General features: G+C 49.0%; 3 protein-coding genes across 4 annotated transcripts; all 3 read right to left on the bottom strand.

Moving 5' to 3' along the window:
* Window positions 1–262: 262 nt before the first annotated feature.
* Window positions 263–3970, bottom strand: hs3st3l (heparan sulfate (glucosamine) 3-O-sulfotransferase 3-like). The gene is made up of 2 exons (XM_047037737.1): window positions 3415–3970; window positions 263–1496 (listed from the first exon to the last, which is right to left on the bottom strand). The coding sequence occupies exons 1-2, from the start codon at window positions 3870–3872 to the stop codon at window positions 830–832; spliced, it is 1125 nt and encodes a 374-aa protein (XP_046893693.1). The 5' UTR covers window positions 3873–3970; the 3' UTR covers window positions 263–829.
* Window positions 3971–6252: 2282 nt separating this feature from the next.
* Window positions 6253–7688, bottom strand: LOC124479169 (protein NATD1-like). Its single transcript, XM_047037760.1, has 3 exons — window positions 7444–7688; window positions 7173–7291; window positions 6253–7042 (listed from the first exon to the last, which is right to left on the bottom strand). The coding sequence occupies exons 1-3, from the start codon at window positions 7604–7606 to the stop codon at window positions 6920–6922; spliced, it is 405 nt and encodes a 134-aa protein (XP_046893716.1). The 5' UTR covers window positions 7607–7688; the 3' UTR covers window positions 6253–6919.
* Window positions 7689–8073: 385 nt separating this feature from the next.
* Window positions 8074–11467, bottom strand: LOC124479157 (dehydrogenase/reductase SDR family member 7C-B-like). Of its 2 annotated transcripts, none has more exons than XM_047037745.1 (8): window positions 11298–11467; window positions 10763–10826; window positions 10391–10553; window positions 10181–10293; window positions 9561–9771; window positions 9099–9191; window positions 8616–8771; window positions 8074–8361 (listed from the first exon to the last, which is right to left on the bottom strand). In XM_047037745.1, exons 2-8 carry the CDS (start codon window positions 10781–10783, stop codon window positions 8150–8152), a joined length of 969 nt encoding a protein of 322 aa, XP_046893701.1. In that variant the 5' UTR covers window positions 10784–10826; window positions 11298–11467; the 3' UTR covers window positions 8074–8149. The 2 variants fall into 2 exon arrangements, with proteins under 2 accessions (XP_046893701.1, XP_046893702.1); XM_047037746.1 differs by having other exon boundaries at window positions 11305–11467.
* Window positions 11468–11652: the final 185 nt, after the last annotated feature.

Genomic DNA, 11652 nt, shown 5'->3' with positions numbered 1-11652 from the left:
CCCTGCCAAGCTCTGTGAGTCAGACCAAACACACACACGCTTGTACACTAAACAACCTGTGTATGTGTTTGTGCCTGTGTGTGTGTGTGCCTGTGTGTGTGTGTGTGTGTGTGTGTGTGTGTGTGTGTGTGTGTGTGTGACTGTGCCTGTGTGACTGTGTGACTGTGTGTGTGTGTGTGTGTGTGTGTGTGTGTGTGTGTGTGTGTGTGTGTGTGTGTGTGTGTGTGTGTGTGCCTGTGACATGAGTAAAGACCAGTCCCTTACATAGATTCCATTTTAATTACTTTTTTGATGAAAACAGTTTTGGAAATGAGTCTACGCCAAGCCAAAGTACATATCAAGGGTGTAAGACTGCCCCCTAGTAAACTGAAGTTGTAATCACTTGCTGTAAAACAGTGCTGGGATGCAGTGGTATGTAACTGTAATGACGTTGGTGCCCTCATGTGGACTAAAATGGTATTACAGCATAACAACATCAATCTCCCATCATGGCCCTTGATTGTTACTGCCAAACACGTCAATCTACAACAAAGTGTGCTTGTGTTTTTTGTAAGAGCGGCTTCATCTGCATTAGGATCAAATGACATTAAGACTGTTAAGACAATAACATTAATAAAAGTTGCTTTAACCAGAAAATGACCTAACAGAGTGTTGTGTCTTAGTCTTACAGTGTAGCATAGGTGGTTTGGAACCATGCTCTGAGAAATTAACAACCCTATACATCTGCACGTGGGAGTCCTAATGGTCTAATGGTAGCATTGTTGTTCAAGATGAAGACAAAAATACAGTCAGTGGTTATCGATACTGCTTAGGCCTGGAGAGTAGGAGGCTAGTACCAGCCAAAGTCCTGGCCAGCCATCTGGTAGAAGCGCTGGTTGTGGGGCCTGTAGAAGAGTTTGAGGCTGTGCAGGGCCTGGGGATGGATTTGGACGTGTGGCCGGCCCTTGGTCCTCCCCAGGCAGTGAGGCTGGCTACTCCCCTCTGGCTTCTTGAGACAGGGGAAGCCCTTAGTCTTGTTGAAGTAGAAGTGCTTGTCCGTGATGATCCTCTGAAGGCCTAGGAAGTCCTGGACCTTTCCTACTTCCCCGGCCGGGTCGGAGATGAGCTTCTCCCCACTGACCAGGTGGATCTGGGCCCTGGGGAACCATGCCAGCCAGCGCTCCAGGTGCTGGGCGTACAGTCCGATCCAGATTGGGCTCCAATGGGAGTCCACCTCCCCTATTTTGCCTCTGGCCTCCTCCGTTTGCCCCCTCCGGGACTCCTCCCCCTCGGTCCTGTTCCGGAAGGCGAGGGCCTCAAAGCTGGGTACCCTGGGAGTCTTGGAGAGGATCTGGGTGTAGTCGGAGACCGCCCGGGTCACGGGGTCACGGACCACCACGATCAGCTTGACCCCCGGAGACATGGACCAGACTCGGGCGGGGCTCTCTGAGGTCACAAAGTACCGGGGGGTCTTCTCCAGAACCACCTGGCCCTCCAGGGCTCTAGGCATCAGGCTCCTTAGGAGGGGGGTAGACGGAGGGGCATGAGGGGGAGGGAGATTGGGTAGGCAGGGGGAGAAAGGGGGAGGGAGAGGGAGAGGGATAGGTGGGGGAGGAAGATCGGGAAAGGTAAAGGAGAGAGGGTGGGGGAATAAGTGGGAGGTAAATGTGGGAGAGGGGGATGAAGGAGGAGGGGGGGAGGGAGGAGGGGGAAGGGGGAGGGGGCAGATGGAGTGGAAACAGAGACGGGTCAGTGGAGAGAGGGGAGGTTTAGAGAGAGGGGAGGCAAGAGAGATGTTATTAGCACAAACTGAACAACATATCAGATGAAACCAAATACATCTAGAATATTCACTCTATGTCTATGCAGCATCTGTGTGCTGTACATGCTGTAGCCCTACGCTGTATTCATATACTGTATTATATGCTGTTCTATATCTATCTAAATGCTGCATTCTCTATTTCCTGAGGGTTTATATCACCCTGCTCCATTGTCGCTCTCACAAGCCTCCCTCATTCCAGTCTCTCTCTCCAGCCTCTCTTTCTATTCTGGCCTCTATCACCAGCCTCTCTCTCCAGCCTCTATCTCCAGCCTCCCTCTCTCTCTCCAGCCTCCCTCTCTCTCTCCAGCCTCCCTCTCTCTCTCCAGCCTCCCTCTCTCTCTCTCCAGCCTCACTCTCTCTCTCTCCAGCCTCCCTCTCTCTCTCTCCAGCCTCCCTCTCTCTCTCCAGCCTCCCTCTCTCTCTCTCCAGCCTCCCTCTCTCTCTCCAGCCTCCCTCTCTCTCTCTCCAGCCTCCCTCTCTCTCTCTCCAGCCTCCCTCTCTCTCTCTCCAGCCTCCCTCTCTCCATGGTCCTGTCCCCTCCATCACATGACAGGCTGAAGCCACTATCTCCTTGTCTCTCTCTTCATTTAACAACATGTAATACCTGGGAGGAAGGAGATGGCTGGCAGAAATAAATAAATAACAAGAAAGCTGTATAGCGAGTAAGAGAGGAGAGAGAGAGACAGAGAGAGAGGAGAGAGAGAGGAGAGAGCGAGAGAGAGGAGAGGAAGAGACAGAGAGGGAGATGAAGGACAAGAGGAGGTAAGACACAAATACAAGCTAAGTCCATTAGCGAACCCACTTTGATTCGACCCCAGAGACAAATGTCAGCGTTCGCAGAGTGAGCGCGCTGCTTTGTGTTTCATTGACTTGCTGCCTGGCGTTTGCACTCGAAAAAGCGCTCAGAAGAAAGGATGGCGTTTCAATAGGCAGCTTGCTGGGGTCCTTTCACTGCCTCAGCATGAGGGAGCTGGCCAGGCCCGGGGGGGGGGGGGGGGGGCTGTTAGTGTAGAGAGTACTGCTACTGTGAGCAAGAGGTTTTCTTCCCATGGTGGACACAGGAGGAGCAGACATGGTTCTAGAATGGTCAAGCTGACACATAGGGAGTTCTAGAACAATCAAGCAGACACATAGGGAGTTCTAGAACGATCAAGCAGACACATAGGGAGTTCTAGAACGATCAAGCAGACACATAGGGAGTTCTAGAACGATCAAGCTGACACTAAAAATGGGGTGAGAAACTCACATAACTCAGCCAACAGTATCATCCTATGCGGACAATGCTTTCTTACTCTCTCTTTATCCCTGTGGAACCCCTCATCATTTCTCTCACTCTCTCTCTCTCAACATGCAAAAGAGAGAGGGAGAGACAGTGAATGCTTCCATATGGATGGATGTATAGTTGAGGTTCCCCACCTCTTTCTCTCTCTCTCTCTCTCTCTCTCTCTCTCTCTCTCTCTCTCTCTCTCTCTCTCTCTCTCTCTCTCTCTCTCTCTCATCTGTCTCTTTCTCTCTCTTTCTTCCTCTGTGTGTTTATGTTTCTTGGCATCAGCATCATCACTATGAACTTCATCAATCCTCATCAACAACACTGCAGGACAATATAAACCTACCTGTACCAATTCAACCCTCGTGCGTAATGCCTGTCAAAAAAGTGAGGCTCCGAGCCAAGCGCGCGAATGTCTGGGTGAAGTCGTAGAAATTCCAAAAGCGCTCGTGTTCCGCCTTTCTTTACCCCTATGATGATGGCTTGCGGGAGTCTCCGGGTCGCGGTCCACTCCTTGCTGGGAGTGATCCCGTGCACACTTGGTTCACCTGTTATGATGGCTGTGGGTGTTGCGCGCACTTCAATCAAATCCTTATTGCCAAAATAAGTATTTTTTTTGCTGATTAATTCTGTCCAACGCAAAACCTGCGATGAGTGTTTTAAGTGCCTTGCAGTGTCATTCAGACCGGTGTCACAGCAGCCGGAGAGGATGAAGTAGAAAGAGGCAAAGACAACCGCCAGAGAGAACGTGAAGAGAAGTTTCTGCGAGAGTCGCGGGAAATCTTTCAGGTGCGATACAGCCATCCCGTCTTTCGCAAACAAACAGAGGCCATTCTAACAACAAGCCATCACTTCGTTCGGTAAAGCTATATTTTATGTAAGCATAAGACCCTAATCATGATTCCGTGCTCAACAGCGCGCCAGCAACTCTGAGCGCGCAGTGCCAAATACGAATGTTCCTTGGTGCTGGGGGAAGTCTGTTGCCTCACCGTTCATTTAAAAAAACACTGTTCCATATCTGTCTCTACGGTCCTTAGTTCCTCATTGTCGCTTACTTTTTTGTAATTTTTTTTATAAATAAACAGATCGGAAAGCAGGTGTATCCATTGGAAATGTTTCCGCAAGTCTGTAGCCTGTGGTCAAGACAGGAAGACAGGGTACGAGTTTCATACCATCAAACCCGATTAGGAGTATGTTGGTTGAAAGTGAGATTGCTAAAGAGACTAATCCTCGGAAAAACATATCCCCCAAATCACACATGAGATAGACCCTGTTTGCACGGAACGATTACACGAAATAGGATTTGTTTTTTATTAATCTTTAACGCTATCACATTCTTTGAGTGTGCAAAAATTACAGGAAGAGCCAAACTTAAAGTACTTATGACCTAAATTCTTGACGTATTTTGCTTGTTTAAATATATCATGGAATGTTTTTCTTCGCGTTATCGTTATCCTTGTGCCAGGCATGACATCAGATGAAAGCAGGAGTAAATAAATACCAGATAGGAGAAGATAATCTCCAGAGAAGGTGTGTGTGTGATTTCAGATTATTTAGACTGTTTTCACGGTATCCTAGGGCCAATCTCTTTCATGGGGGGTCAGCCAATGTACAAATTATCTTTAGGTCAGTTGCCATCACCTAAACTCCAGGTCTCCAACTCTGCCAAGAGACCATTCAAATGCCCCCACCCAAACCTAGGCCCTTGGTTTAGAGTTAGGGTGAGGTCAAAATGACATTTGGTCCCACCCTGACCACACCATACCATCACCATAACCCATCTCTAACCACAGCCTACCCCACACTTACTACACCCTAGCCCTGCCACACCCTAATCGTCCCCACACCCTACAAACCGTTCCCATTTGAAACAAAGCCCAGTTCCCAGGGATGACAGAGTTGTCACATGGGACAGAGTGAACGTGGTCCTTTATCTCCTACCATACCTGCTGCCAGGCTTGCCCAGCAACCCCCCCCCCCCCCCCCCCCCCCCCCCCCCCCCCCGGCTGACCTGGATTCCTCACACATCTGCTATCGCTGTAAAATATGAGTTGGAGGGTTATACCCGCTGTGGGATTACAGCCATGCCTCGTACGAGGCCAGGGACTCCATGTCGACCCGTCTGTTAGCAGGGATAAAGCCCTGTTTGTTCCGGAAAAATCACCGGTCTACTGGATTAACATCTGGAAAGGGGTGGACGGAGGGTGGAAAGGGGAGGGGTATGGTAATGATGGAGGAATGCTGACCTCTCCCAACCTTACCTTCTTCCACTCCTGCGCAGGCAGGATGCACTGTCACATCCCTGGTGTCAACACCCAATGCTGCATGCAGGTGCTTTCATGTGGGGGCGACTGTGTTCTGGGGGTTAAACCAAACGCACCTTAAGTTGTTGCTCAGGAGACTGCTAGCCTGACTAACTAACTAAGCCTAACTACCCTGTGCTTATCTAAGTAGTAGAACTACATACATATAGTATAAGTTATAGTAGAAGTGTTTTATATTACATGTAATTAAATTATTCATATGTTATAAGTTGTAGTATCATGTTATACATGACATAGTAGTGGTGTTTAATGTTATGTTTATGTATACTGTATATGTGTTTTCGTCATCCGATTGGTCTAAACACAGCAGTGACATTGCTTGGAGATCTCCCGGACAAAACACAACGGCTGTAGTCGTGTGAGCAGCGTTCCAGTGATCTGGGAAGACGCTGGGGTGAGGTACTGTCTTCTTAACTCTAACGCCCTGGCCGTGAACCCATCTGAGATAAGCTCACGTAAGAGGACACCCTCCTCTTCCCTCTCCTAAACAGAGGCTTTCAGAACACTCGGTCACCAGCGTTCCAGGTCCAAGGAGGTCAGGTGGTACATGTGTGGAGGAGAATATAGCTCATCTCAAGGGCCTCTGATCATCCCCATGAAGGGTTAAGGAGCCTCCTCATCTCCACCCAAACTCACGAAATAAGAGACACTGATTGCATAAACCAAGCGCCCCTCTCTCAAGAGCTCTCTGATATTCATTTCACACTATTAGCTCGCAGGGGAAAGACACAAATTACCATTTAGAACAGACGCAAATAAACCAAGATCCTTCTTGAGTATCTGCAGAATAATAAAGGTCTGAATGTGGAACTGTCTGTTGCTAAGCCCCTCCCACCAGAGGTGATGGGTGCTGTGTCATACCGCAGGGGCCAGGAGGACAATACCAAGCTGATTAGACCATGATCCCTTAAACCCAGCGTCACGCTTGGCAGAGTAGCTTTCCCGCCCTCAGATTATTACATCCTTCATGGATATCCAAGATAGATTAATACAGAACCTTGGCCACTGGATACAGAATGCTGTAATCTGATTTACTGCTCGACGTAAATTCAACAAAAGTAAAAAATAAATAAAAAATACGAAAATACCTTCAAATTAAGTCTGTTCTCTCAGCCTGGCAGTCTTGAGAATGACTGAGAACAACTTCACTTAATCTTGTTTTTTGTTTTGTATAATTTACATTAAAATAATTTGCAGTGAGATTACACTTGTACAAACTGTTGGCATCAGACAGTGTCTGTGTATCTAATAGTGATTTAGTTTCACTCCTTAAACACACACACACACACACACACAACATAAACCCACACAACACAAAGGTTGTGCATATGTGCAAGCTAGTCTACAAGATGCAGGGCACCAAGTGTATAATTCATTCAGTACATTCATCCATTAAATTATTCATGTCAGATTCTAAGGCACAATCACCATGACAGTTATCAACACGTATAAGATGTAGGCAGAACAAGTACATAAATTCAAGTATTTGATGTTCTTTCCATCATCACTCTCGTACACCGCCCTGTCTCAACTGTAACCAGTGATGTGCGTCTTGTAACCAAGGTGTGGGTTCTCTTCGATGTATTTCTTGATGTACCAACAGGACACGTGCGCCTTGAGCTTCTCCTTCACGAGGAAGTCTAAAGCAGCCTGTATCAGAGAGAAGAAGGAACGAATGGAACTTTCCAAATCAGAATCATGTATTTCTGCAACGATTTGTTTTTAAGTATTAGCCCAGTGTTTGCCACCCATCAGACAGCTGTTCCCTTTTTCTATTTACCTTAGACAGCGTCGCAGCAACTCCTTTGCCTCTGAACGACTCGGGTACTGTGGTTGACACGAGATCCACCTCTTTCTCTCCGGTGAATTTATACCTCAGCACGGCGCTGTCCAGGTGCTCTGTATCGGGGGCAAAAAGTTTGAATTAAGGGAAGGATTCGTCATGACATGACATGAAATGTTTCCAAGTAGGCCTTACATGAACACCGGTCTCGATTTAAGATCTCCCTCCGTGCGTAAAGGGCGCAATGTCGGCTCTCTTTGGCACTCACCCGCCTCGCCGTCCAAGCTAATGGTAAAACACAGGTTTTTCCGGTCATGTTCCACTGACAAGTCATTACCACTTCTCGTCATACCGAAAGCTGAGAAAGGTGACTTCATAAAACCCGTGCTGTTTACTGCACAAATACGGGAAAACATTAATTGTAAAGCCATTTTCCATTCCTCACAAAAAAACACGGTACGGCCACAGCGACCGCACGTTTGAGCCTGTCTCTACATGCTGCAATAACGTGTCCACCAGGAGGCGCTCACGTAACGAAAATCTGACAAAGTGCCAAAAAAATACGCCATATTGCCTAATATTTCTCTTGTGGCATAGTGAAATTGCTTTGTCACCCTTGTGTCTTTAGAGACTGCTTTGACATATGCCTTGAACCAATGAAAGAAGCCAGGATAATACATCTAAACATCGTTTATTTTGCAGTTGAGTGGTTACAACATTTCAATGCTGTCCTACTTATCATTTAAACTCATTCAACCAAGCTTCATCTGTGTTTCATAAATGAGGGAATGAAAGTAACAATATTTAATTTGTTTGTTTTCATTAGGGTTACAGGATCCCATCTCTCCATCTCTCTGTCTCTCCATCTCTCTGTCCCTCCATCTTTCTGTCCCTCCATCCTGTCACCTCTCCCCTCCATCTCTCAGTCCCTCCATCCTGTCACCTCTCCCTCCACCTCTCCATTCCCTCCGTCTCTACTGCTCCAGTTCCTCTACAGCGGCAGCGTTCCTCACGCCGGCCGCCATCACGGCGAAGAACACGTTGGGGAAGAAGGAGCGTGCGTAGATGGCGGCCTTGGGCAGCGAGCGCGCCATGACCACTTCCTGCTTCCTGCTGCTCAGCGTCTTCACCAGCTCGGACGCCGCCTCCTCGGCCGTCACGCCGAAGACCGTCTTCCTGGAGAACACTGGAGGGGGGAGGGGGGGGGGGGGGAGAGAGAAAAGGAGTAACCACCTGTCAAACCTCTCTGTTTGCATCTGTCTCTCCACCTTTCATCCTCCTCCGTTTCTCTCTCCCTCCCTTCTTCCTCTATCTCCATCTCTCACGCTCAATCTCTCAATGTCTTCCGCCTCCTTCTTTCTCTCCCTCTATTTCTCTCTCTTACAAACCCACCCACCCTCTCTCTCTCTCTCTCTCTCTCTCTCTCTCTCTCTCTCTCACCTGACCAGACAGAGGGTGTGGGCTTGTCCTCCTCTGAGGGTGGTGTAGGGGAGCTGATGAAGGTGGTGCTCAGAGTGCTGACCAGGATGCCGTACTCCTGGACCTCGGCTCTCAGGCAGTCAAAGAAGGCCTGCACCGCATGCTTGGAGGCTGCGTCTGGGGCACACACCACATGCATGTGACATCAGGTGAAGGGTGTTCAGGTGAGTGGTTGTTGAGTACTGTTCAGCTACTGTAAGTTATGTTTAGTTGACTGGTGTTCAGGTGAAGGGTGTTCAATTAAGTGGTCTTCAGTTATTTGGTTGTGATTCAGGTGAGTGGTGTTCCAGTGAGTGGTGTTCAGGTGAGTGGTGTTCAGGTGAGTGGTTTTCAGGTGAGGGTTGTTCAGGTGAGGGGTGTTCAGGTGAAGGGTGTTCAGGTGAGTGGTGTTCAGGTGAGTGTTTGCTGTGTGGATGTGCAGAAGGTGGCCCAGCAGGGACTCACAGGTGGTCCTGAAGGGCATGGCCAGCTTGCCCTGGATGCTGTTCACCAGCAGCAGGTGACCCGTCCTCCTGGAGATCATGGAGGGGAGCAGGCCTGTAGGGAGGAAGGGGGATGGAGGTGAGGGTTGGGAGAGAAGGGGGGGGGGGGGCAAGAGAGATAGAGAACGAGAGAGAGAGGACAGAGGAGAGAGAGGGAAAGTGACGGGGTGTAGAGAGAGGTGTGTGTGTTCAAGGGTGGCAGGGGACAGAGAGAGAACAAACCGTGACAGGAGTATAGATATAAAAATAGGTTTGGGAGGGCAGGGGGAGATAGACGAGAGAGAATCGAGGCAAGAGGGAGAGAAAGTGGGACAGTGATAAGATATTTACCTGACTTACCACGCTTGCATCATCACGCCAAATAAACAATCAACCCATGTTTTCCCTGTCGATATTAGCACTTGTATTTTCAAAGAGGCGTCACCTTTGGCCAGTGTCACAGGTCCGAAGTAGTTGCTGTCCATGACAGCCTTGTCCATCTGCAGGGACAGGTTCTGGACGGGGCCCCGCACCTTCAGACTGTTGTTGAGGATGAGCACGTCCAGACAGCCGTAGCAGTCCAGCACCTCCGTGATCACCTCCGGAAGGCTCTCCATATCTCCAAAGTCCAGCTGCACCACCTTAGGGGGGAAGGTCTGGGGGGGAGGGGCGGGGTTGAGGCGGGGGAGAAGGGAGGTGAGAGTGAAGGAACCCCCCAGGATCCAGACTGGACAACTGCTCGATCCCTATTGGTTAGGGGGTCAGATGGCTGAGCGGTTAGGGAATCGGGCTATTAATCAGAAGGTTGCCGGTTCGATTCCTGGCAGTGCCGTTACGTTGTGTCCTTGGGAAAGGCACTTCACCCTACTTCCCTCGGGGGAATGTCCCTGTCACTTACTATAAGTCGCTCTGGGTAAGAGCGTCTGCTAAATGACTAAATGTAAATGTTAACATATCCTCCAGTATCTGTGCTTGTCTCTGCTTGGACACATGGATGTTTCCTCTTGGCCTAAAGGTAAATATTAACCGTGACCAGGGTTTTGAATTATCGCTGGTGGTACTGACCAGACTCGGGTCGGAAGCATTGGCCAGCTCCTCAGCCAGAAGGTCCAGCCTCTCCCAACTCTTCCCACACAGGATCAGTCTAGCGCCGCCCTGGTGGAAAACCTTGGCACATTCTGCCCACAAGACGCAGAAGTAAAATGTAAGGGTGCTACCCTGAGAACTTGACCGATCTGCAAGCTTTGATGACATCGTAAACTGTATCAACTGTACCTCTCCCGAGAGCGGAGAGTGCGTCGGTGATGACCACCACCTTGTTGCGAACGGTAACCTTGGAGACGAGCCGCAGTACAACAGAGTACAGGTAGAACACACCAGCCGTGGCAACCACCACCAGCGGCACCAGCAGGATGATGGTCAGGCTCAGCTCCACGTTCTGGAACACACACACACACACATGAATACAGGCACGCACAAGAGCACACACAGGCACACCGCACAAACATACATTTACACAGACAAGAATGTGCACACACAATCACACACTCATAAACATCATAGGAGAATATGGTTACTTAAGACTATTTCTACAGTCAGACAATACTAAACATTGGAAGCAATGACGCTAATTACGCAGTTTCTTACCATTAAACTATCCAGGTCCATGATGATGCAGCTGGGTCATCTAACGTCTGGCTATTCTGTCACTCTGGAGTGAAAACAATCATGTTTTATAACAAAACTGTGAAATCATTCAGATTATATGAAACAACAAGCAACATGTGATATACTGAATGAGAGAACAGCAGTCTATGATGACACCTTCAATTCAAGGTATACAGATATATTGATATATACATGTGCTGGATGATATATTAGTATATATACTCATGTGCTGTATGTACATATGATCCATGAGTGGGAGGTAGGTGAACAGGCCTTACAGTAGCCTGCAGTACTTTAACACAAGGCCTTTGCTAAAAGCCATCAAACTAACAGTAGCTGTATTCAGACCATGAGGAGTGGAATGCAGCTGTCCCCCTCTACCCATACCTCCCACCCACCCCCGCCCTCTCACACTCACACACACACACACATACACACAATCCCTCCTCACACACATACACACACACCATACCACACCACACCACACGGAGAGTGTTATAAAATAACTGAGCACCTCTTACTGTCAGTCTCCTCTCTGCCTCCTGGGGAGAGCTCTTCTCCTTGTGTTCCTGGTAACTTCCTCTCTGGAGTGACCGAATAGTAGGTCCCTGCCTAGCTCCCTCCTACAGAGACCCCAGAGGCTAGCCTCCTCTGGCCTCTCCTCTGGCCTCCTCTCCCCCCCCCCCACCTCTCTCAACACCCAGGATTGGATCTCTTTTAATAGAACACAGCTGAGTCAGTCGTTTGCCATGTACTGTAGGATGTAGGCATGTTAAGTTTAGCATGGTAGCCCCGGTCATACACTTTAGAAGCCAGGGGAAGGGGGAGGGGAGAGGGAGGAGGAGAGGGGAAGGGGGAGAGACTGGTGT

This window comes from Hypomesus transpacificus, chromosome 17 (assembly GCF_021917145.1).
Source record: "Hypomesus transpacificus isolate Combined female chromosome 17, fHypTra1, whole genome shotgun sequence".
Taxonomy (NCBI): Eukaryota; Metazoa; Chordata; class Actinopteri; order Osmeriformes; family Osmeridae; genus Hypomesus; species Hypomesus transpacificus.
The sequence above is the reverse complement of the archived record's forward strand: the minus strand, read 5'-3'. Positions and strand labels throughout refer to the sequence as shown.

Excerpts from the sequence above, each read along its gene's own strand:
- hs3st3l (XM_047037737.1), bottom strand. The coding sequence starts at position 3,872 with ATGGCTGTATCGCACCTGAAAGATTTCCCGCGACTCTCGCAGAAACTT. Across the intron at positions 1,497-3,414 it reads CGAGGGTTGAATTGGTACAG|GAGCCTGATGCCTAGAGCCC; the intron begins GTAGGTTTATAT and ends CCCCCTCCTAAG.
- LOC124479169 (XM_047037760.1), bottom strand. The coding sequence starts at position 7,606 with ATGGCTTTACAATTAATGTTTTCCCGTATTTGTGCAGTAAACAGCACG. Across the intron at positions 7,292-7,443 it reads TAGCTTGGACGGCGAGGCGG|AGCACCTGGACAGCGCCGTG; the intron begins GTGAGTGCCAAA and ends CCCCCGATACAG. Across the intron at positions 7,043-7,172 it reads TTGCTGCGACGCTGTCTAAG|GCTGCTTTAGACTTCCTCGT; the intron begins GTAAATAGAAAA and ends TCTCTGATACAG.
- LOC124479157 (XM_047037745.1), bottom strand. The coding sequence starts at position 10,783 with ATGGACCTGGATAGTTTAATG. Across the intron at positions 10,294-10,390 it reads ACTCTCCGCTCTCGGGAGAG|AATGTGCCAAGGTTTTCCAC; the intron begins GTACAGTTGATA and ends TCTTGTGGGCAG. Across the intron at positions 8,772-9,098 it reads CATGCCCTTCAGGACCACCT|ACGCAGCCTCCAAGCATGCG; the intron begins GTGAGTCCCTGC and ends TGTGTGCCCCAG.